The 26,778-nt window shown below is 42.5% G+C and overlaps 1 protein-coding gene across 1 annotated transcript in view; it reads left to right on the plus strand.

Moving 5' to 3' along the window:
• JAK3 (Janus kinase 3) overlaps nt 1-26,778 on the plus strand; it is a 184,428-nt gene that overhangs the window by 74,021 nt on the left and 83,629 nt on the right. The window contains exons 5-7 of the mRNA XM_040321407.1: nt 15,335-15,480; nt 17,013-17,298; nt 24,584-24,703. Coding sequence (XP_040177341.1) covers nt 15,335-15,480; nt 17,013-17,298; nt 24,584-24,703 — 552 coding nt within the window. The remainder of the gene's footprint in view (nt 1-15,334; nt 15,481-17,012; nt 17,299-24,583; nt 24,704-26,778) is intronic.

A 26,778-nucleotide genomic window follows, 5' to 3' on the forward strand; every position in this document is an offset into this window, starting at 1 on the left:
TCACACAATTAAAACAAATGGTGATTGGCTGCCCTGCAGCGCGCCATTACATTGCCGAACACCGAACCCGAACTTACAGCAAATTGTTCGGGTCCGGGTACCAAAAACCCAAAAGTCCGGTACGAACCCTACCCTCGAACAATCAAGGCAAATCACTTGTAATTCTGGCTGATTCTTTCTGCTAAAATTCACAGACCAGCAGTGGCGGCTAGTGGGTTCTCCTTTTGGGGGGCGGCAAACATCCGAACCCTCCAGCCGCCAGGCAGCACGGCACTGACCAGACCGCCTGTGTGCTAGACATGTGCAATTTGTTTAGTTCCGAATTTGTTTCTTAACTAATTTTGACAAATTAGTTCATTCCGAAATTTCCTAAATTTAGAATTTCCAAATTTTCGAATTTCCTAAATTTAGAATTCCTGAATTTTCAAAATATCAGAAATTCGGAAATGTCAGAAATTCGGAAATTTCAGAAATTCGGAAATTTCAGAAATTCGAAAATTTCAGAAATTCTGAATTTTGGGGAATTCGGAAATTCGAAACTTCAGAAATTATAAAATTCAAAGTTAGGAAATTTGAAATTTTGGAAACTAAAAAATTTGAATTTTGGAAATTTGAAAATTCGAAATTCGAAAATTCAAAAATTGGAAAAGCGGAAATTCAAAAATAGGAAATTCAAAAATTTGAAAATCAGAAATTCAAAAATTTCAAATGTCAGAAATGTGAAAATTCTAAAAAAATTTAAGTAAAAATTAAAATCTGAAAATTCGAAAACCCAAAAATCTGAAATAATAAGTAACTAATAATAATAATAACTTAACTATTACTAACTATTAAATTTATAGGTATTGGAATTTCCTTTCAAATTTGGCAGTTAGTGAACGTAACGAATACAAATTTATCCGAAGTTACGAATTATCCAAAATAACGAATGCTGCATCTAAACAAATATAGTAGAACGTAACGATCTAATAAAAATAATTTTTTATTATTATTATTATTATTATTATTATTATTTATTATTAGTTTGTTCCATTCCATTTGTTTAGATGCGGCATTCCTTATTTCAGATAATTCAGATAAATTTGTATTCAGCCAAATTTGAAAGGAAATTCCAATGCCTATATTTTAAAAGTTATTATTAGTTAGTTATTATTTCAAATTTTACTGATTTTCTTTCTCTTTTTTCAGATTTTCGAATATTTGGATTTTCGAAAATCAGAATCAGAATTTATTTTTTATTTTTTAATTCTAAAATAGGTGACGGCAGTTTCGCTTGACCTAGAGGCAGAGATCTGCCTACTAGGGCTAGTAGAGGAAAACAAGGCATCTATAGAGAGGAGAACACAGGTGGGCCTGCTGCTTTTCTATGCAAAAAAGCAATAGTCCTAAATTGGAAGAAGGCGAAAGCCCCTTCGCTAGTACAATGGAAAAACCTGGTAAATAGCAACCTGTCATTGTATAGGGAGATATATGATAACAGAGGAAATGGGGAGGAACATGAGAAAATATGGAAGAATTGGATAGAAAATGTTACGACGGCTTCAGGATAGGGGGATATGGAGAGGAGAGGGAAAAACGCACCAATTGATGAAAGAGATAAGGAAGGTATTAATTGTATAGAAATGTTAAAGTATGAGGCCTTGTACACACGACCGAACATGTCTGCTGAAAGTGGTCCGCAGACCAGTTTCAGGGGACAGATCCGACCGTGTGTACAGCCTAGCAGACAGGTTTACAGCAGACAAAAGTTTTAAAGCATGCTATAAAAACTTGTCGGCTGGAAACCCGTCCGTCTGACATGTCCGCTGGTTAGTACACCTAACCAGCGGACAGAAATCTCCCGCATGCGTCGAATGGATTCGACGCATGCGTGGAAGTATCATACTTCCTGGTTTGGTGACGTGGCGGTGTCAACGCCACCGCCACGTCACTGCGCTGTCTGTCCGCAGGGATTTCGGTTTGATGGTGTGTACAGCCATCAGACCAAAATCTCCCAGCGGATATGTCCGATGAAAACGGTCCGCGGACCGTTTTCATCGGACATGTTCTATGGTGTGTTTAGGGCCTAAGAGAATTTTATGTGAATGTGATGAAATATGTATAAGCATGATTTTAGAGGAAACCACTGAGTAAGTCGAACAATTAAAGCTGTGAAATGTGAAATGTATATATGAATATGAAAGAGGAAAATTAATAAAGAGATTTAAAAAAAAAAAAATTGGAAAATCTGAAATTCTAAAATTCTAAAATTGGAGGTTCAAAAACGCAAAAATCGGAAATTCGAAAATCAGAAAATTAGAATTTTCTAATTTACGAATTTTCAAATTTCCAAATTTCCTGATTTCCGAATTGCGAATTTCTGAATTTCCGAATTCCGAATTTCCGAATTGCGAATTTTCAAAATTCCCGAATTTCAGAAAAAAAACAAAAAAACTAATGAAATGAAAACAAACCCCTTTTTTTGGCAGTGCACATGTCTACTGTGCGCTAGGGATGAGCCGAACACCCCCCCCCCCGTTCGGTTCGCACCAGAACCTTCGAATGCGCTAATTATAAGTGAGATAAAGGATTGGGTATATTAATAATTAACCAATCATTGAAAAGTGTCCGTATGAAACACATTAAAGTAGTCCATAAAAAACTGTGAAAAAATTAATAATAAATGAATCCTCAAAATTCAGTTCACAGTGGATAAATGTGCAAAATAAACTTCAATAAAGAAATGGTAATAAATCTTCATAGGTAAAAAAGAGGTATAAATCCAGCACCGAAATGAATGGAGGCTTACCAGAAGCTGTGGACCCAGAATAGGCATATACCTAGTGGGTCATTTGCGCTTTAAAGTTGATGATACCAGCGAGGAGGTGAAGTCCAACACAGGATCGAGTGAAAGTCGGTTCAGAAGCACCTTGTATTAGGTTGTAGACTTGGGTCCATATGGAGGTTCAGACACTCAATACAACGGAAGTTAGAAAAAAGAAGGCAAAAATGCACATAGTGTAAATCCGTTTAAAAGTTTACTTGATAGCAAAATCAAAAAATGGGTTACACTCACATTTTCAGCATTGGTAACAGGCATGTAACAAAGAGCAGTATTGTCAGCAAATTCCCGACATGTTTCAATCTAAACGATCATTATCTGGGGTGCTGACACACTGCACAGGGAATGCTTATAAAGACAAGACACCCTTACCTCAATGGTGGCTCCACCTGTGGAATCCCAATTGGTCCAAATTACCTTACAGATGAAGTAAAAGCAAAAATGTGGCACTGACACATAATCCAACCTCATTTGGTAAATGAGAAAGCCGATCGCCAACCCAGCTTAGCGCCAGCTCACCAGCAGCATCCGGAACGGGGTTGAAATGCACCCCAGAAACGAACAAACCTGTCCGGCCGGCGTGCGCTCCACCATGCGCTCCACGCCTCAGCCGGAAAGTATGACACTGTCACGTGTCAGCGTCAGAGTGCGCTCCACACAAGCGCACCAAGACTCGGTTTGGAGCCGCGGTGTCCTCAGAACGATGGTGGCTGAAACAACCAGCATGCGTTCCAGCAATGCGCTCCACGCCTCAGATTCATTCCACAATGCACTCCACCGCTTGATGCTAGGTGTAACGCACGGAAGTGGCCAGAAAACGAAAGGGAGAGGCACCAAAATTTGAAAACATCAGCAGCCAAATACATATAAAAAATATATATATATAATAAACGGATGGTCGTCCATTTATCCAATGACCAAAGGGGAAAAGAGCCAAGGAAATAACCAAAAGAGGAAAAAAAAATTTTTTGTTTGTATAGATAATACAACAAGAGTTTTTTTTATTTTTTAAAAGGGGACTAAATGTCACAAAAAGAAGTTAAAATACTTTTATTTTTTAAAAAATGCCTCATGGACTATAACATCCAAGGAGCAAAGATATTCAGAAATAAATGGAAAAAATAAATAAAAATAAAAATAAAAATAAAATAAAAAGTCAAAAAGTTTAAAAACAATTACAAAAATAATTACAAACTAACCCAACCAAAAATGGACACCTACCACAAAGATGTTTTTGGATTTGAAAATTAGAAGTATTTTATGGTAATGAAACCACATAGTACTTCTACAGATAAAAAGTTATAAAAACAAATATTAATTTAAAAATAAAAATTGGCAGAATAGACAATATTCTATGCCAAAATTCAAATTAAAAAGGTGAAGAACAAAAAAGTAGAAAAAAGGTACTGGAGCCACCATTGATTACAGAATGCATGTGAACAATATATAGATATTTATGATTGGTTGATAAATGCATTTATGTCCCAATCCACATTGAGGCCATATGGGACATAAGTGCGCAATTCGTAAATCCAATAGGCTTCGAGACGAGAAACCCCTCTAGTCTTGGCTCCTCCCCTCCAAGGTGCCACATATTTGTCGATGATGAGAAACTGGGAACCTTTAGGGTTACGAGCATGGCATTCCCTATAATGCCGAGGGACCGTGTGTTTGGTGCTTCCACCAATGATCTTTGTCACATGTTCACCTACCCGTACGGAGAAGGCACGTATGGTACGACCGACGTACTGCTTCCCGCACGGGCAGGTGACAAGATAAACAACATGCGTAGTTGCGCATGTGCAAAAAACCTTGATAGGGTATTGGCGACCAGTACTCGTAGACCCAAATTCCAATGATTTTGTTCTTCCATTGGTATTAAACTGACAGACTCTACACTTCTTACAGGGATAATATCCTTTCATATCCTGAAAAAAGACGGGACGCTCAGGGGGATCGACCACATTGGGGGCAATACTATTTCTTAATGTAGGGGCTCCCCTGAAGATCACTTTTGCCTGTTCAGGTAGACTAGGGCCCAACACTTTATCGCTTTTAAGAATGTCCCAATGTTTGTTGATGATATTTTGAACATCCCTATGTTGATTGGAGTAGGAAGTCAACATTGAGAACTTATAAGAGTCATCATTGGGACGTGGTTCCTTATCTTGCAAGAGACTGTCACGCTCAATTAGTGCTACTTGTCGTAACTCCATATCAACAGAGGAAGTGTCGTAACCCTTCTCAATAAATCTTTCCCTGAGCATGGCTGCCTGTAAAAAATACATGTCATCATCAGAACAATTTCTGCGTAAACGCAAAAATTGACTCCTAGGGACAGATTTAAGCCAAGATCTATGGTGGCAACTGTCCGTAGGGATGAAGCTGTTTCTATCAGTACCCTTGAAGTGAGTTTTGAACCTGAAGCTCCTAGACACAAGCTCAATCTCCAGATCAAGAAATGTGATTCTAGTAGGACTACTCTCATGGGTAAAAGAAATACCTTGATCATTCGTATTTAGAACTCGAAAGTAATCATCCAGAGATTCCCTAGAGCCATCCCACAGGAGGAGGACGTCGTCTATATATCTAGCCCATAAGACTAGGGAGGAAGGTCTCTCACAATAGACGACGTCCTCCTCCCACTTGGCCATGAAAAGATTGGCGAGGCTGGGGGCAAACTTGGCCCCCATCACCACGCCACGTCTTTGGAGAAAATACTTCTGGTCGAACCAAAAATAATTGTGAATCGTCGCAAACTCAAGCAATTCTATGACGAAAACTTTCTGTTCCTCTGTGATTGAGTCTGCATTATTTAAAAAATGTCTGACTGCTTCAACACCGAGATCTTGCGGAATACACGTATATAAAGACGCCACATCGGCAGTCGCAAGAAGGTAATCGCCCTCAATCACAATATTCTTAAGAAGTTTCATAGTGGAAGTTGTATCCTTAAGATATGAGGGTGTAGATTTAACCAACGGTTGCAAATAAAAGTCGATGTATCGACCTATACGTGATGTGATCGAGTCGATCCCACTCACGATAGGTCGACCAGGTGGATTTAATGGGTCTTTGTGTATTTTGGGTAGGTGATATATGGTTGGGATTCTTGGAGCTGTAGGTACCAAGAAAGCTTGTTCTTTTTTATTTAAAATAAATTAATTAAACCCCTTCAGAACCAGGTGGGTCAATTCCTTTTTGTAAATGTTGGTTGGATCATTAGGTAAAACTTGGTATGTTTCAGTGTCACCCAAAATGCGGTTCATCTCTGCAACATAATCAGGTTTGTTCATGACCACTATCCCTCCACCCTTGTCGGCTGGCCGCACGACAAGATCTTTGCGATTACACAAAGATAAAAATCCCTCTTTAGGTATTGGGTGTGAATAAACTTTTTTAACAGAAAGAGCTTCCAAGTCTTTAAGGACCAGCTCCTTAAATGTATTGACTTTGGAAGAAGCTGGAACGGCTGGATTGAACAGTGAAGGGTTTGAAAGGCCCGAATGCACTGTCCCTGAGGTGGCAGCTCGTTCCATCTGGGGTGTTGAGTCTAAAATAAAATGCCGCTGAATATTGAGCTTCCGGGCAAATTTGTTAATATCTATAAAGGTGTCAAATTTGTTCAATTTGTGTGGAGGAGCAAATTTGAGACCCTTGTCTAAAACGGCTAGTTCGCTAGAAGTGAGTACTTTACCACTCAAATTGAACAAACCACAACCTAGTTTATATCTATTTTTGTTTGCTGTTGCACTTTTCTGTCCTTATCATGGACATTTTTGAGTATAGAGCACAATGCACTGTTAACACAGAGGGTGTTTTTTCTGTCATAGATAATGACACCGAAATAGGGGGCATGTTCATGAGACTAAAAAACATCTTGGTCTCAGAGCTGCACCTTCAGTGGGACATTGTCTTTTTACGCCAGTATGTCACTGAAGGCATGGTCCCTAGGAGTTTGAGGTGGGAGGTCCAACCTCAACAAGGTGACTCGGACCTTGACTCCTGGTATCGTTATTTTAACGAGGCTGGTACTAAGTTTCTGGACTTCCTTTTAACTCGGAAGAAGGCCAGACTCTTGGTTCTTGATAGAGAGATTAAGGAGTTAAAAGAAAAACTTTCGGGTTTCAAGGATTCCACTGAATACAACTCCCTTTCCTCCAATCTTTTGAGCCATCTAGAAAAATAGGATAGGGATCAGAGGAATAAGAAGCATAAAAAGTACTCCAGGGATGTTGGGGACTATAGATCTGGGACTGTCTTTAAGTGGCAAAAATCATTGTTAACCCCTGACGGCTCTGAGCCCTCTTCTGTGATGGACACTAATGAACATCAGGGGGATAACCAGCCTATAAATACTCATCGTCCTAGCCATATACAGCCCAAAGCACCACCTCCTGTGAAGGGCCCACCCCTAAGGGGTAGACATTCTAGCTATGACACGCCTGTGAGGAACCATTCAAACAGGAGAAGAGGGAGGGATCGTTCTAGAGGCAACATACCTGAATATAGAACTCCCATTTATCCCACTCAGAGTCATCAACATTATAGTCACTCGCCAAGGAGAGGGGACTATGGTGCTTCTTATGAGACTACCCCTTATTCCTACCAGTACCCTCCAGTGTATACCAACAATAGGTTTATCCCCTTGCAGGATATGCAGGATAGCTCTAGAGGCTATCAACGACCACAGTCGAGTCATGACTATTGTGGTCCTGAAGGTTACCCCAATAAGGATTTTCATTGGGTAGGGAAGGGCCAAAAAAGGCCTTCGGACCCAAGAGAGGCAACAGGGGAGGCAAAAGACAAAAAAGGAAAAAAGAGGAAGGTAAACTAGGTTGTGGTTTGTTCAATTTGAGTGGTAAAGTACTCACTTCTAGCGAACTAGCCGTTTTAGACAAGGGTCTCAAATTTGCTCCTCCACACAAATTGAACAAATTTGACACCTTTATAGATATTAACAAATTTGCCCGGAAGCTCAATATTCAGCGGCATTTTATTTTAGACTCAACACCCCAGATGGAACGAGCTGCCACCTCAGGGACAGCGCATTCGGGCCTTTCAAACCCTTCACTGTTCAATCCGGCCGTTCCAGCTTCTTCCAAAGTCAATACATTTAAGGAGCTGGTCCTTAAAGACTTGGAAGCTCTTTCTGTTAAAAAAGTTTATTCACACCCAATACCTAAAGAGGGATTTTTATCTTTGTGTAATCGCAAAGATCTTGTCGTGCGGCCAGCCGACAAGGGTGGAGGGATAGTGGTCATGAACAAACCTGATTATGTTGCAGAGATGAACCGCATAATGGGTGACACTGAAACATACCAAGTTTTACCTAATGATCCAACCAACATTTACAAAAAGGAATTGACCCACCTGGTTCTGAAGGGGTTTAATTAATTTATTTTAAATAAAAAAGAACAAGCTTTCTTGGTACCTACAGCTCCAAGAATCCCAACCATATATCACCTACCCAAAATACACAAAGACCCATTAAATCCACCTGGTCGACCTATCGTGAGTGGGATCGACTCGATCACATCACGTATAGGTCGATACATCGACTTTTATTTGCAACCGTTGGTTAAATCTACACCCTCATATCTTAAGGATACAACTTCCACTATGAAACTTCTTGAGAATATTGTGATTGAGGGCGATTACCTTCTTGCGACTGCCGATGTGGCGTCTTTATATACGTGTATTCCGCAAGATCTCGGTGTTGAAGCAGTCAGACATTTTTTAAATAATGCAGACTCAATCACAGAGGAACAGAAAGTTTTCGTCATAGAATTGCTTGAGTTTGCGACGACTCACAATTATTTTTGGTTCGACCAGAAGTATTTTCTCCAAAGACGTGGCGTGGTGATGGGGGCCAAGTTTGCCCCCAGCCTCGCCAATCTTTTCATGGCCAAGTGGGAGGAGGACGTCGTCTATTGTGAGAGACCTTCCTCCCTAGTCTTATGGGCTAGATATATAGACGACGTCCTCCTCCTGTGGGATGGCTCTAGGGAATCTCTGGATGATTACTTTCGAGTTCTAAATACGAATGATCGAGGTATTTCTTTTACCCATGAGAGTAGTCCTACTAGAATCACATTTCTTGATCTGGAGATTGAGCTTGTGTCTAGGAGCTTCAGGTTCAAAACTCACTTCAAGGGTACTGATAGAAACAGCTTCATCCCTACGGACAGTTGCCACCATAGATCTTGGCTTAAATCTGTCCCTAGGAGTCAATTTTTGCGTTTACGCAGAAATTGTTCTGATGATGACATGTATTTTTTACAGGCAGCCATGCTCAGGGAAAGATTTATTGAGAAGGGTTACGACACTTCCTCTGTTGATATGGAGTTACGACAAGTAGCACTAATTGAGCGTGACAGTCTCTTGCAAGATAAGGAACCACGTCCCAATGATGACTCTTATAAGTTCTCAATGTTGACTTTCTACTCCAATCAACATAGGGATGTTCAAAATATCATCAACAAACATTGGGACATTCTTAAAAGCGATAAAGTGTTGGGCCCTAGTCTACCTGAACAGGCAAAAGTGATCTTCAGGGGAGCCCCTACATTAAGAAATAGTATTGCCCCCAATTAGTCGATCCCCCTGAGCGTCCCGTCTTTTTTCAGGATATGAAAGGATATTATCCCTGTAAGAAGTGTAGAGTCTGTCAGTTTAATACCAATGGAAGAACAAAATCATTGGAATTTGGGTCTACGAGTACTGGTCGCCAATACCCTATCAAGGTTTTTTGCACATGCGCAACTACGCATGTTGTTTATCTTGTCACCTGCCCGTGCGGGAAGCAGTACGTCGGTCGTACCATACGTGCCTTCTCCGTACGGGTAGGTGAACATGTGACAAAGACCATTGGGGGAAGCACCAAACACACGGTCCCTCGGCATTATAGGGAATGCCATGCTCGTAACCCTAAAGGTTCCCAGTTTCTCATCATCGACAAATATGTGGCACCTTGGAGGGGAGGAGCCAAGACTAGAGGGGTTTCTCGTCTCGAAGCCTATTGGATTTACGAATTGTGCACTTATGTCCCATATGGCCTCAATGTGGATTGGGACATAAATGCATTTATCAACCAATCATAAATATCTATATATTGTTCACATGCATTCTGTAATCAATGGTGGCTCCAGTACCTTTTTTCTACTTTTTTGTTCTTCACCTTTTTAATTTGAATTTTGGCATAGAATATTGTCTATTCTGCCAATTTTTATTTTTAAATTAATATTTGTTTTTATAACTTTTTATCTGTAGAAGTACTATGTGGTTTCATTACCATAAAATACTTCTAATTTTCAAATCCAAAAACATCTTTGTGGTAGGTGTCCATTTTTGGTTGGGTTAGTTTGTAATTATTTTTGTAATTGTTGTTAAACTTTTTGACTTTTTATTTTATTTTTATTTTTATTTTTATTTATTTTTTCCATTTATTTCTGAATATCTTTGCTCCTTGGATGTTATAGTCCATGAGGCATTTTTTAAAAAATAAAAGTATTTTAACTTCTTTTTGTGACATTTAGTCCCCTTTTAAAAAATAAAAAAAACTTTTGTTGTATTATCTATACAAACAAAAAATTTTTTTTTTTCCTCTTTTGGTTATTTCCTTGGCTCTTTTCCCCTTTGGTCATTGGATAAATGGACGACCATCCGTTTATTATATATATATATTTTTTATATGTATTTGGCTGCTGATGTTTTCAAACTTTGGTGCCTCTCCCTTTCGTTTTCTGGCCTCTTCCGTGCGTTACACCTAGCATCAAGCGGTGGAGTGCATTGTGGAATGAATCTGAGGCGTGGAGCGCATTGCTGGAACGCATGCTGGTTGTTTCAGCCACCATCGTTCTGAGGACACCGCGGCTCCAAACCGAGTCTTGGTGCGCTTGTGTGGAGCGCACTCTGACGCTGACACGTGACAGTGTCATACTTTCCGGCTGAGGCGTGGAGCGCATGGTGGAGCGCACGCCGGCCGGACAGGTTTGTTCGTTTCTGGGGTGCATTTCAACCCCGTTCCGGATGCTGCTGGTGAGCTAGCGCTAAGCTGGGTTGGCGATCGGCTTTCTCATTTACCAAATGAGGTTGGATTATGTGTCAGTGCCACATTTTTGCTTTTACTTCATCTGTAAGGTAATTTGGACCAATTGGGATTCCACAGGTGGAGCCACCATTGAGGTAAGGGTGTCTTGTCTTTATAAGCATTCCCTGTGCAGTGTGTCAGCACCCCAGATGATGATCGTTTAGATTGAAACATGTCGGGAATTTGCTGACAATACTGCTCTTTGTTACATGCCTGTTACCAATGCTGAAAATGTGAGTGTAACCCATTTTTTGATTTTGCTATCAAGTAAACTTTTAAACGGATTTACACTATGTGCATTATTGCCTTCTTTTTTCTAACTTCCGTTGTATTGAGTGTCTGAACCTCCATATGGACCCAAGTCTACAACCTAATACAAGGTGCTTCTGAACCGACTTTCACCCGATCCTGTGTTGGACTTCACCTCCTCGCTGGTATCATCAACTTTAAAGCGCAAATGACCCACCAGGTATATGCCTATTCTGGGTCCACAGCTTCTGGTAAGCCTCCATTCATTTCGGTGCTGGATTTATACCTCTTTTTTACCTATGAAGATTTATTACCATTTCTTTATTGAAGTTTATTTTGCACATTTATCCACTGTGAACTGAATTTTGAGGATTCATTTATTATTAATTTTTTCACAGTTTTTTATGGACTACTTTAATGTGTTTCATACGGACACTTTTCAATGATTGGTTAATTATTAATATACCCAATCCTTTATCTCACTTATAATTAGCGCTACACTTTATGTTTTATTTAATATGGGTTTGAGAACCCGGGTCTTGCCCCAGGGAACATGTATCAATGGAAAAAAAAGTTTTAAAAACTGTCGTTTTTTCTGGAGCAATGATTTTAAAGATGCTTAAAGTGAAAAAAAATAAAATTCCTTTAACCACTTAAGGACCGAATAACGCCCATATACGTTGGCAGAATGGCATGGCTGGGCACAATCACGTACCTCAACGTGATTGAGGTACGTGGGTCACGGGCGCGGACCCGATCGCCGCCAGAGTCCCGCGATCGGTCCCCGGAGCTGAAGAACGGGGAGAGGTGTGTGTAAACACACCTTCCCTCTTCTTCGTTGTGGCGCTGTCATTGATCGTCTGTTCCCTGATATAGGGAAAGGCGATCAATGGCGTCACACGTCCAGCCCCGCCCCCTACAGTTAGAAACACATATGAGGTCACACTTAACCCCTTCAGCGCCCCCTAGTGGTTAACTCCCAAACTGCAATTGTCATTTTCACAGTAAATAATGCATTTTTATATAAAATTAAAAAAAGGCCCATGCACTTTGGTGCACTTTGGTGCTATTGAGGGGTGGCAGGCAGTTCATTCTCAAATTAATAGGCTGTTCTGCAGCAAGGCACATACTCTGTGCGTGTAAATAAAATAAAAAATCACAAAAATGCATGCTAAAAAAGCTAGCACAATCACCTGCCCGCCTGTTAGTAAATTAGGAAGAGCTGACCTAGCTAAACTCAATACAGTGTATAAATATATATACAACACCTGGGATGCATATATATCCTCTACACACTGTAACTCTAACTGACTAGCCTGCCTGCCTGCCTGCTCTATCTAACTCCAAAAAATGACATTCTCTCTCTCTCTCTGTAAACCACCAACACACTACACAAGGCCGACTTCCAGGCAGCATTATATAGTGCGGGCGTGTACTAAACCCCCTGAGCCATAATTGGCCAAAGCCACCCTGGCTTTGGCCAAATATGGCTCTCCGTTTTTTGCGCGCTGTGATCGGCCAAGCATGCGGGTCATAGTGCATGCTTGGCCAATCATCAGCCAGCAATGCGAACATGAGTTTGGCTCGAATACGAAGCTCATCCCTACTGTGCGCCCACAACACACGGGCTTCCACTGCAGACCACCCCCAATCACCTATGTAAAGGAGGCCTTACAGTGATACATGTTAAAAAAAACAGACTTTTATATCATACAGTATGTTATTACTCCTGACAGGTTTTTATATATATTAGGGCTGTGGAAATTAACTATTAATTCATTGATTAATCTTTAATTTTGTTGATCGATCAAAATGTTTTTAATCGATCAAAATTCTTTTGATTGGTACTCACCTCTCCGCCGGCTTCCGGGCCTTCAGGGAGTTCCGTCGGAGATCCGGTGACGTCACGGACAATGGCGGGGCTTGCCGTGCCCATCTGAAGGGCTCCTTTGCTGTGCCTTCATATCTGCATGCCGGCGGGACCTTATTATCTGCCACACGCAGGGGCTGTTACACTTCCCTCTATCACTTCCCTCTATCAACCTGGGATACTACAGCCATCCACTGAGAGTTGTGATAGTTCCCTTCACAGGACATCTACATGCCGACGGACTGATGTTAACCTCTCCTCATCTGTATTCAGCAGTGGTATCGTTGTACACATTTTTATACCAGTATCATACTTAGCTACATGTTTTTATGACTGCTTTTGCTACCGTTTGCTATTACTTGCACCATTTTTACAGTTTATGTAGCTACATGGATTTTTATCTTCAGTGCGATATTTATTTTGTTACCTACTATTCCCATCGAGCGCTGACTTTGTGTGTTTTTTGTATCCTGCTATCCATTTTTCCAGTGGTTGCTAGCTGCACTGGGAATCAGCCTGCAAGGAGATCACCTAAAAGTAGTTGGATCTGTATGTGCGTTATAATTAATCGAAATTAGTCGATTAATCGATTAAAAAAAAATTGATTAATCGAACACAAAAATTGTAATCAGTAACAGCCCTAAGATATATATATATATATATATATATATATATATATATATATATATATATATTATTATTATTTTCTAGAGCATGACCTGGAGAGGTAGGCATGAGTATAACATCTACAAATTGATGTTAAAGTGGTTGTAAAGTCTAAAAAAAAATTCTAAAAAATGTTTAGGTGTCAGCATCGCCCCCTCAGCCCCCCTTTACTTACCTGAGCACTTATTCGATCCAGCACCATGCACATGAGGTTCTATAGTGAAATACAGTACTTAGAACTCCATCAGACTGTTTACATGTTTAATTTTAAAAACAGCAAACTTCTGTCAGATTAGCAAACCTGTGAGATCAGCAGGCTTGCCGCTGCTTTTAAAATTCAACATGTAAACAGTCAGACGGAGTTATAAGTACTGTATTTCACTATAGAACCTCAGTTTACTGTAATAAATAAGTGTAAAATGTAAAACTCCGGTGGGTGTACAAAGATGTCCGCTTGTCCCCTTCTCACTGTATCTTTGGAGTGGAGGAGTGCGGAGTGTAGCAAGATGGCGTGATTCGTCATATTCGGCTACCCATCACGGTTGTAGTGTGCTGTTTTGTCATAAAAAAAGTGTTGGAACGCATATGGCAGCTGTAACGGGAGCCACTTTTGGGCACAGATTGAGCCAGAAAATAATGGACATTCAGAATATGTCTTGGATTGCTTTAAAATGGGTCTGTAATTCACAATATCTACCAGGATATATGCCATATTAGAATAGTGACTCATTCTAGTGTGGCTGCTCTGAATCTAATTGTGGCTTGTGCTAATTGACCCTGTAATTGTGTGAAGGTGTATTTATGATAATGTGTATTGTAAGTTAGCAGACAGACAGTCTGGGAAGCCTAAAGGTCATGTGTATGAGTCATCAACTGTAGTTAATTAGCTCATGTAAATTAGGTCAGGTCCCGGAGTCAGTGTGCCTGCTAAGAGATGTATTGCGGATGATGTGTATTGGGGGGCTCATTAGGTAACCATTGTGTGATGTTGTGGGTGGATCCGGGTCATTGTTCAGTATTCTCAAGTGTATAAAAAAGGGACTGTTTCCTTCCAATAAAGTCATTCTTTCCTGCTTGAACCTCAAACAGAGCTGTGTCTCCTTAATGGGGGGAATTTTTCTTATGGGTCTCGTTCACCTGACTGTGGAGTGTCGGTAGCTGTCTTGTGTTCGAAAAGGGAATATCCTAAATGGCTTTAACCCCTTTCGCATTTGGGGTGCCGTTACAGCTGCGTTGCGCATGCGCAGTGTAAAAAAATTTCAGCGGAACGTCACTTCCGGAGAAAACTGTGATGGGTAGCCATATGTGACGAAACACCGCTCTGTGCAAAACCACTGAGCCACTGCACAGAACTGGTGAGTATAACATGTTTATTCATTTAAAAGAAAGAAGTTTGACTTTACAATCTCTTTCAATCTATGAAAATGATTAAGATATTGCCTTATACGCGAAGGTAAATGTATATGGTGCTAAATGGGTTTATATACACAAAAACAGTACAAGGAATATCAAGCCAGGTAGGAGAGAAGTGTGAAGTAAACATAGTCAGATTATTAGACTGTCACGCACTGTAATCTGTGGAATATGTGAGTATCATAACAACCCTTTGTTAATTTATCTGATCATGTAATTTCAGGGTCGCAATGACTTTATAAGTGGTCGCATGCAAGTGCCAGAAGATTTAGATGTTCAAGAACAGTGTCTAGCTTTAGCCGTTCTAGACATGATGAGACTGGCGCAGGAAAATAACAAAACCTCAAAGCAGATTCTCAGTAGTATTAGGTAAGTAAAGTAAAACTTAAAAGAGTTCTATGGTCACATTGCGCACTTTCATTCCATAACATCAGCATTGTAATAACGGTACAAACAATTTTTGACAATTCATATTAGTTAACAATCCAAAATAAACATACTTGAAAAATCTTCTTTAGTGTTGTGAGTGTTGCCTCTCTGCGGGCCATCTCTTTCCACAACTTCCTGAATTATTTCATGCCTTTTAGCTTCTCCTCAATTTCTAAGGACTATATATCCCATGGTACCTTGCTGCCTGCAAGCAATTATTTCTGTACAGACTCCACCTGCTGAATCTCCTCCTCTCAGCACCTCTGTAGGTCACAAGGCAGGCTCTGTGAAATGTGTTAGCAGTGTCAGCAGTGTCTACTCACAGGGTATGGTGACTACATGTCACAGAATTCAAGGAAGTAAATGTGTCTTCACAAAACAAGTTTACAAACTTCAGGATCACTTATAATAAATTGAAATACAATGTGGAAATTAATATATGACTTTTTTACTGGCGATACAAAAGCTAAGTAGGGCAATAACGTCAGAACAGGATATTGAAACCTTACAAGAAGACCATGATAAAATAAAGGGGTGGCAAATGGGGTTCAATGTAAGTAATGCACTTGGGGGCTAAAAATAGAAAGCAAGCTACACGCTAGGGGGAGAACCTCTGAGGGAGTTAAAGATGAACTGCAGTCTGCTTATATAATTTGTAATAAAAACATCTTTGCCATTCTGAAGCTTCCCTCCAACCACTTTGCATATTATTTTATATATACTGTGATTCTGTACTTGCCAAATATGCTGCAGAATTCCCCCTCCACTGAGTCTGGCTGCTGCCATTTTAACTCAGGGCAGCTAAAGCTGCTGCCTGTTCCCTTGCTGGATTTACACAGACACACACCTCCAGCTCTGCAGCTCTCATTGCCCCTCTTATGACTCATCCCTTCTCCTTTCCTGGAAAACTATCACAAGAGTGAGAGAGAGAGCTGTGCATGATGTCATTTGCTTGGGTTTTTTCCAGACAAGAATCAGAAAGTGAGCTGTATAAGGTATTTACTGGCAGATTTTTTTTTTTATTATCCAAAGGTAAAACAACAAGGGCAGAAGATTTAATAGATGAAAAAATGACTGAAGTTCCACTTTGTGAATGAGGGCTAAAAGGGATTTACATAATGTTTCAAGGGGCGCTTAGTCAGATGTTGGCATGCTGTTAATACAGACATAGGAGCAACAACCATGCTCGTATATCATTCTGCAATTAGTAGACAGTTGTCACCAATACAAGTGTCCCCACTGAAAGATTACCCCTATATTCTTTTTCTGGTGACAACTCTAAATTTAAACATTTCTTGCTGGCAAATACAGAGTATATCTCCATGGCATGGACACAGACAGCAATCAAAATCAAAAGGTTAACACTTCCCTTCTATATCCAAAACTAAAATAAAAATGTTTTTCTTAGATTTCTGTATAGTAACATCCATACCTCATAGTAATAACTAAAATGTCCTCCTTTCTCCATACAGCTATAAGCACTGTGTCCCACAAAGTCTGCGACAAAGTATTGTAAAGTTGAACTTCTTTTCCCGTAAAAGACTGCGCAGGAGGGTTCAGAACTCTTTGAGGAAGATTCGTGCTAGTATGCTTACTGTTCCCCTCATCAAAATCAAGTATCTCATGGATTTAGAGAAACTGGACCAAGACTTTCAGACTGAGACATTTGCAGTTAAAAGCACACAGAAAGACAGTAAAGACCTGCTCCTCAGGGTATCCGGGAGTGCAGGCATTATCTATAAAGAGATTGGGAGCGAGGCAAGTATGCATGAGAAAAGAGTGACCATACATATAAACGGCAGATATATGTGTACCCACATCAGTTTATCCACCTCTTACAATACTTTTACTGATATTGGTGTATTGTTAAAAAATGTACCAGGCCGCCACCCCCCCCCCACGGTCAGTTACAGGCCCACAGTTACAGGCCCCCCTGGTCAGTCAGCCGGCCCCGCACTTACCCTATCTAGGTCGCGGGCAGCTTTGGGTCCTTCCTGCGTCTATTCCTCCTTTTGCGTCTCGAGCTTCATGGCAGCCTCCTCGTTCCCTCGGCGTGGCGGCCAATATGATCACTTCTCTCACCCAATCAGGTCTTTTCATTGGCCGGGAAGAGAATCAGGAGAACACAGTTCCCCATAAACGTTTACTGCACAAAATAAGGTCCGTAGGCATGGACCATAGCGTGAGTATGTGGATTGAAAACTGGCTACAAGGGCGAGTTCAGAGGGTGGTGATAAATGGGGAATACTCGGAATGGTCAGGGTTCTGTGCTGGGACCAATCCTATTTAATTTGTTCATAAATGACCTGGAGGATGGGATAAACAGTTCATTCTCTGTATTTGCGAACGATACGAAGCTAAGCAGGGCAATAACTTCTCTGCAGGATGTAGAAACCTTGCAAACAGATCTGAAAAAATTAATGGGGTGGGCACAGGGGCGTCGTTAGGGTGTGGCTTGGGGGGCTGGAGCCCCGAATGGGTCCCCGAAAAGCCCAGAGTCTATGCCGCATCCGATCACATTTTTAGCCCCGAGTCGAGCATCTGGGAGTCAGGACCTGATGCCGAAGGTAGCCGAGTGCGGCCGAGTGCCGCCAGCGCTGTCGGCACTCGGCCACTTTCGGCATCAGATTGGTCCTGACTCCCAGATGCTCGGCTCGGGGCTAACAATGTGATCGAATGCTGCCCCGCCTTCTGGAGCCTGCAGCGCCAATAGCGGGATGCAGGACGTGTGACGTCCATGATGCAGGCTCCACGGCGGGAATTCCAATTCGGCCGCCTCACCACATCCCCACTCAGGCGGGTGGCTCTCCTCGGCTCCTCGGCTCCTCTCTGACTGCCAGTGCCTGACCTGCTGTGACCGCACACCAAGGCTGAGGCTGCTAAGTGCTAAGGTAGGTCAGTGCACTGTGTGGAGCTGTTATTGATCTTTTTTTAAATGATATTACTTGTAAAAGCTCTTCATATAGGTTCACTGTGAACCTATATGAAGAGCTTTTACAAGTAATATCATTTAAAAAAAGATCACCTGTCTGTTCTTGGAAAATTCATATTCAGGTCAGGTAAGTGGGTCAGGTCAGTGGGTCAGGTCAGGTCAGTGGGTCAGGTCAGGTCAGTGAGTCAGGTCAGGTCAGTAGGTCAGGTCAGTGGGTCAGGTGAGTGAGTCAGGTCAAGTCAGTGTATGTAGGTCAGGTCAGTGGGTCAGGTCAGTGTATGCAGGACAGGTCAGTGAGTCAGGTCAGTGTATGTAGGTCAGGTCAGTGTATGCAGGTCAGGTCATTGTATGCAGGACAGGTCAGTGTATGCAGGACAGGTCAGTGGGTCAGGTCAGGTCAGTGGGTCAAGTCAGTGTATGCAGGTCAGGTCAGTGGGTCAGGTCAGTGTATGCAGGACAGGTCAGTGTATGCAGGTCAGGTCAGTGGGTCAGGTCAGGTCAGTGGGTCAGGTCAGTGTATGCAGGACAGGTCAGTGTATGCAGGACAGGTCACTGTATGTAGGTCAGGTCAGTGGGTCAGGTCAGTGTATGCAGGACAGGACAGTGGGTCAGGTCAGTGTATGCAGGACAGGTCAGTGGGTCAGGTCAGTGTATGCAGGACAGGTCAGTGTATGTAGGTCAGGTCAGGTCAGTGTATGTAGGTCAGGTCAGTGTATGCAGGTCAGGTCAGTGTATGCAGGTCAGGTCAGTGTATGCAGGACAGGTCAGTGGGTCAGGTCAGTGTATGCAGGACAGGTCAGTGTATGTGGGTCAGGTCAGTGTATGCAGGACAGGTCAGTGAGTCAGGTCAGCGTATGCAGGACAGGTCAGTGTATGCAGGACAGGTCAGTGGGTCAGGTCAGGTCAGTGGGTCAGGTCAGTGTATGCAGGACAGGTCAGTGCATGCAGGACAGGTCAGTGTATGTAGGTCAGGTCAGTGTATGCAGGACAGGTCAGTGTATGCAGGTCAGGTCAGTGTATGCAGGACAGGTCAGTGTATGCAGGACAGGTCAGTGGGTCAGGTCAGTGTATGCAGGACAGGTCAGTGTATGCAGGACAGGTCAGTGTATGCAGGACAGGTCAGGTCAGTGTATGCAGGACAGGTCAGTGTATGTAGGTCAGGTCAGTGGGTCAGGTCAGTGTATGCAGGACAGGTCAGGTCAGTGTATGCAGGACAGGTCAGTGTATGTAGGTCAGGTCAGTGGGTCAGGTCAGTGTATGCAGGACAGGTCAGTGTATGCAGGGCAGGTCAGGTCAGTGGGTCAGGTCAGTGTATGCAAGTCAGGTCAGTGTATGCAGGACAGGTCAGGTCAGTGTATGCAGGTCAGGTGAGTGTATAGGACAGGTCAGTGTATGCAGGACAGGTCAGTGGGTCAGGTCAGTGTATGCAGGACAGGTCAGTGTATGTAGGTCAGGTCAGTGGGTCAGGTCAGTGTATGCAGGACAGGTCAGTGTATGCAGGTCAGGTCAGTGTATGCAGGTCAGGTCAGTGTATGCAGGACAGGTCAGTGTATGCAGGACAGGTCAGTGGGTCAGGTCAGTGTATGCAGGACAGGTCAGTGGGTCAGGTCAGTGGGTCAGGTCAGTGTATGCAGGTCAGTGTATGCAGGACAGGTCAGTGTATGCAGGACAGGTCAGTGTATGTAGGTTATGTCAGTGTGTGTACACACACACGTAGGTCAGGGTATGTGTGTCAGGTAGGTCACCCCGCGCCACTCCACCGACTGTGCCCGAACCCCCCCCCCCCCGGTGCCGGCTTGGCTTTGGGCTGAAGCCCCTGGTCTTTTTGGCACCTAGCAACGCCCCTGTACGTAACTATATAATAGCCAATATTAATTTGGTATTGTCACACAACTGGGTGGGTTCAGGGCACAGTGCTCTGCGCTCTGAACCCACCCTTTTTTGAAGCCAATTAGAGCCTCAGGTTCTAATCCTGTGCTTCTAAAAAAAGAAACCCTATTGGAATTCATACATGCATCCAGTGCCCTGCATGTAGATTAGGGCCCGGGCGCATGGATTAAGGGGATGGCCATGGCCCTGCTTACACTAACCACAAAGCTCTAATATGCAGAAAATAATTGGCTAAACCAGGTTAATGACCAATGAACTCTTTGAGGTCTAGTTTCCACTGGAATGCATGCACTAACCACATGTTGCATTAATTTAAGTTGATATAAATTGTGGAAAGGTTGCATTGCATTTTTGAAAAAATCTATAAACATTTACTAAAATGGCTAAATGTAGGTCAACACACTCAAACAAACAGTAATTAAAGGGTCACTAAAGGATTTTTTTTTTTTTTTGCTGAAATGACTGTTTACAGGGTATAGAGACATAATAGTTAACTGATTCCTTTTAAAAATGATTAAAAATAGATAAAAAACATATAATGTACCTGCAGTTCAGTTTTGTTTTTGCTGTTGTTTCCTGGTTCTCTGATGTACAGAGACAAAGAGCCAATAGAGGGCAGGGAAGGTTTTGCAAAACGAAACTGGATTGGTGCTGAGGAGTTTTAGACACATCTCCTTGATTAGTCACCACAGTGAGGCCTCGTACACACGGCCGAGGAACTCGACGTGCCAAACACGTCAAGTTCCTCGGCGAGTTCAGCCCTGAAGCCGCCGAGGAGCTCGGCGGGCCGAGTTCTCCCATAGAACAACGAGAAAATAGAGAACATGTTCTCTATTTTCTCGACGAGTTCCTCGGCGGCTCCATCGGGCCGAAAGTGTACACACGACAGAGTCCGGCTCTGACCGAGTTTCTCGCTGAATTCTGCCGAGAAACTCTGTCGTGTGTACGAGGCCTGAGAAATCTCCCAGTACTGTGGTGATCAGGAAACAGACAACCAGGAAGTGTCCAGAACAGAGAGGAATTACAGCAACATCAAAGCAAAAACGAACAATGAGGACATGAAACCAGGACTGCAGTAAGGTAAAGGAAGCTATTTATTGACCCTTTAAGCTTAGTAATACCGTGGAAAAGTAAATTAGATGGATGGCAAAATGTATTTGTAGTCCAGCAAGCATGGGTGAAACTTGTGGAATGGAAAAAGGGTGAAAAGTTTAGGGTACGTGGGGAATTTTTAGGAACTCTGTTATGCCCGGTACACACTTTTCCGATCGTATGTAGCCCCATCAGAGTTTTTTCATCGGAAATTCCAATGAATTCCATCGGACTTTAGATATAGCACATGTCCTATATTTTTTCGATGGAATTCCGATGTGATTTGGCCGGGCAAAAGCCTGATAGTGTGTACGCGGCATTACATTTGTATTGCTGTCTGTGTCCCAACTAGGCAGATTTACACTTCCTTCGTGTTCTGGGGACTATTGTCACTGGGGGCAGAAATTAAAGGGCAATCCAAATTGTCACAGTATTCACCAGAACAGGAAACAAGGGACAATCTACCAATGGGAAAATCTTTCTGCTGACAACCTTTTGAAACAGATGTGTCAGGGGATTCAGTGGACTGAACTGAATAAAATCTGACCAGGGCTGCATAACCCACTTCAGCGCCCGGAAGTCTCTGCCCCCTTAATTAGGGATGAGCTTCCAGTTCGAGTCGAACTCATGTTCGACTCGAACATTGCCTGTTCGGCGAACAACGAACAATTTGGGGCAAATTCGAGCCGCGGAACACCCTGTTAAAGTCTGTGGGAGAAATCTAAAGTGCTAATTTTAAAGGCTAATATGCAAGTTATTATCCTAAAAAGTGTTTGGGGACCTGGGTCCTGCCCCAGGGGACATGTATCAATGCAAAAAAAAGTGAAACAATAAAAGTTAAATATTACTTTAAATTTCGTACCTGGGGGGGGGTGTAAAGTATGCCTGTGAAATAGCGCATATTTCCCGTACTTAGAACTGTCTCTGCACAAAGTGTAATTTCTGAAGAAATAAAAGTAATTTAAAAATGACTCGCGGCTATAATGAATTGTCGGCTCCCGGCAATTCAGAGAGAATTCATTCATAAAAAAAAAAGCGTGGGGGTCCCCCCAAATTTAATTACCAGGCCCTTCAGTTCTGGTATGGATATTAAGGGGAACCCCGCCGTCAATTTAAAAAAAAATGACGTGGGGTTCCCCCCCAAGTATCCATTCTAGACCCTTCAGGTCTGGTGTGAATTTTAAGGTGAACTCCACCCCAAAAAAAATAAAAAATGGCGTGGAGCAGAAAAGAGGGGGAGACGAGAGAGCGCCCCCCCTCCTGAACCATACCAGGCCACATGCCCTCAACATGGGCAGGATGTCCCCATGTTGATGGGGACAAGGGCCTCATCCCCACAACCCTTGCCCGGTGGTTGTGGGGGTCTGCAGCCAGGGGGCTTATCAGAATCTGGAAGACCCCTTTAACAAAGGGGACCCCCAGATCCTGGCCTCCCCTATGTGAATTGGTAATTGTACCTCTACCATTTCACTAAGGAAGTGTAAAGAATTGTAAAAAAACACACACACCATGGAAAAAAGTCCTTTATTAAAAAGAAAAAAAAAGAAAAATCCAGCGGTGGTAATCCACTCTCGATCCCTGCTTCAACGTTGTCATTATCCAGCGACGGGTGATCTCCTCTCCGCCGGGGTCCAGCGATGAGAAGATCCATCCAGGATCTGGGATCCAGAGCGCAGCATCGCCGGCCACATGTCTCCACCGGAGACAGCCTGGTGAATGACGCAGCTGGAGCTAGTGACAGTTCTTATATAGGTGAGGCCCATTACCAATTCACATAGGGGGGGGGCAGGATCTGGGGTCCCCTTTGTTAAAGGGGTCTTCCAGATTCTGATAAGCCCCCCCGCCCGCAGACCCCCACAACCACCGGCCAGGGTTGTGGGAATGAGGCCCTTGTCCCCATCAACATGGGGACATCCTCCCCATGTTGAGGGCATGTGGCCTGGTACGGTTCAGGAGGGGGGGCGCTCTCGTCCCCCTCTCTCTTCTGTTAACGGCCAGGTTACGTGCTCGGATAAAGGGTCTGGTGTGGATTTTTGGGGGAACTCCACGCCATTTTTTTTGTGGTGAAGTTCCCCCTAAAATCCACACCAGACCTGAAGGTTCTGGAATGGATATTTGGGGGGAACCCCACATAAATTTTTTTAAATTGACCCTTAATATCCATACCAGACCTGAAGGGCCTGGTAATTGAATTTGGGGGGACCCCCCACGCATTTTTTTTTATTTTTTATGAATGAATTCTCTCTGAATTGCCGGGAGCCGACAATTCATTATAGCCGCGAGTCATTTTTAAATGACTTTTTTTCCTTCAGAAATGACACTTTGTGCAGAGACAGTTCTAAGTACGGGAAACATGCGCTATTTCACAGGCATACTTTACACCCCCCTAGGTACGAAATTTAAAGGAATATTTCACTTTTATTGTTTCACTTTAAGCATTATTAAATTCACTGCTCCCGAAAAAACGGCCGTTTTTAAAACTTTTCTAGCATTGATACATGTCCCCTGGGGCAGGACCCAGATTCCCAAACACTTTTGAGGACAATAACTTGCATATTAGCCTTTAAAATTAGCACTTTAGATTTCAAAGTTCGAGTCCCATAGACTTTAATGGGGTTCTAACGTTCACACGAACATTTGGTGTGTTCGCAGGTTCTGGTGCGAACCGAACAGGGGGGTGTTCGGCTCATCCCTACCCTTAATGACCAGGCCCTTTTTTTTCTTTGTCTGAATTTATCACTTCCTGTTCCTCCTCAGTAAGCTTGCCCCCATCATCCGAGCTGTTTTGGCTGGGGTTTAGTCAGCCAGAACAGCTTACTTAGGAGGAACAGGAAGTGAAAAATTCTGACAAAGAAAACAAAGAAAAAAACATTTTTAGAAGGGAAATCTAAGAAAAAGATAAGTAAACCAACAATGCACTAGGAAGAAACCTATTAAGAAAAAAAAAACCTTTACAACCCTTTTAAGATGAGACAGCTACTATTGGCCTGTCTCTCTAACTACACCCAGTAGGTGCTCTGCACTCAAACAGAAGTAGATGCATTAATTTCCAGAAATATGAAGCTTTTGCCAGGTGCTTTAATCAAGGTCATGACATATTGTAATGTTTCGTAATGTTTATTTTTGTAGTTGTGGCAACCATTTTGTGACTTTGCAGACCTTGTGGACATTAGAATAACACAAGCCAACTCACAAGTAATGCCAGAAGGCCGCATTGTGACAATCACTAAGCAAAATAACAAAGTTCTGGTGAGTATAGATGGGAACTAATAAGATTGGTGTTGCAATTTAAGACAACATGACTATTTATATGGATTGATCATTTATGAGTATTTGGGAATTTACTGAATTATTTTGCATGTGTTGATGCAGCCTGGGAAAGGGTTCTATAGAAGGCACATCATTTGGAGTACATTAAAAGCTTCAGTTGACCTCATTCTAAGTTGCATCAAGCTTCGCTTGCATTCCTGTTGACTTATATGGGTCAAAAAGCGGTTCTGAAAAAAAAGAAAAAAAAACATGTACACAGGTCCTAAAGCATGCATGGCAAAGTATGTCAAAAGAAGCTCTGCCTTTGGCTGAGACGAGGTGTAACCAGAGTCTACATGCTATGAGGATGCTGTGAGATTTTGAGTCTACTGTACTGATATCATCCTATTGTAACGGCTCCGGTGAACGGGAGTGAACCACAACTGCAGTAGCAAGGATTTCAATGCTCTTCTTTATGTGAGAATTCAGTATTAGGCCCCAGGCGTCACTCCACACAAACAGGAGTTTGGGGGTTCTCTACATCATCTCTCTCTCACATAAAGATAGGCGTTGAGCTACTGAGCTTGGAAGCATTACAACATGCGACCAGAGCTTAGCGTTTAAAATTATAGTATGTACTAAAAGATTCCAATGCACAACTGTATGCAAGCGATTATCAGTATTACATAGCGTCGTGCATTAGGCCACTAAGGGGGAAGGTATGAAATACGTCAACCCTTAGCATAGAAAAGTTTAGGCGAACATGTTCCGCAACTTAGGGCATAAGCCCATAAACAGGTTATACTTATGTCAAGCACATAGTAAATAGGCGTTGTTGAGACAACTAATAATTACATATGAGAGGCAATTATAGCTCAGGTACTTTGAGAGTACACATAGTAAATAGGAGTTGTAGCGACAACTAATAGTTGCATCTGAGACACAATTATAGCACAGGTACTTTGAGAGTACACGTAGTAAATAGGAGTTGTAGCGACAACTAATAATTGCGTAAGAGTGACAATTATAGCTCAGGTAATAATAGTTGCATATAAGAGGCAAATATAGCTCAGGTAACAATAGTTGCATATGAGAGGCAGTTATAGCTGAGGTAATTTGAAAGTAAATGTCCCTTTAAGATATTCCTTAGCAATGAGCCATAGGCACAACAGTATATCCCAAATAGTATGTTGATCGGTAAAAGGCCTAATAAATAACAGCAATTGTATTAGATGGAACATAAGCAGCAGATCTTCCTATGGCACTTCAAGTGACACAATAGCTACTTATCCGTTTGCAGGCTTCAGTGTAGGAAGTCGGGATTCTGTGGTGTAAGGTGTTCAGCAAGGAAGGCCTCAAGGTTGTTCCCAGCAATAGCTCTCTGTTGCAGAAGATGTACAGCACTAAAATAGTAGTTGTAGTCTGGAGCGGTATATCAGCATGGGGAGCGATGGCACCAGGGGATCCATGCAGTCCAGGAATTACTGGGAGCTGTAGGTTGGTTGTAGCCTAGCCGGCTACGGCTGACAATAATAGAACGTATTTTGTATAATGAATGCCTTTATAGGCAAGTCCCCAGATGCAGTGCATCGCACTGAAATCAAGAAAACCTCCGTAAGTAGTTGCGCACTTCCGCGTTCCAAGCTGGAACAGCTGGAACGCACTACGGCGCTGAAATCGCCTGTTACCAGAGGAGGAGAAGGCGCGCAGAGCGCCTGTTACACCTACTAACAGCCCTTGCATAACCTTCTGCCTACTTAATACCTAGGGATGAGCTTCGTATTCGAGTCAAACTCATGTTCGACTCGAACATCGTATGTTCGATCGTTCGTCGAATTACGAACGTTTTGGGCCGTTCGCCTCTAAATTCGAGTTGCGTTTCACGGCCCATCATTCTCTGCGGCATAGCAGTGCATTGCTGGCTGATGATTGGCCAAGCATGCACTATGACCCGCATGCTTGGCCAATCACAGCTTGCAATAAACGGAGAGCCATGTTTGGCCTGAGCTAATTATGGCTCAGGAGGTTTAGTACACGCCCCACACTATAAAAGGCCACCTTGCAGGTCAGCCTTG

The sequence above is a fragment of the Rana temporaria genome, chromosome 1, assembly GCF_905171775.1.
Source record: "Rana temporaria chromosome 1, aRanTem1.1, whole genome shotgun sequence".
NCBI lineage: Eukaryota > Metazoa > Chordata > Amphibia > Anura > Ranidae > Rana > Rana temporaria.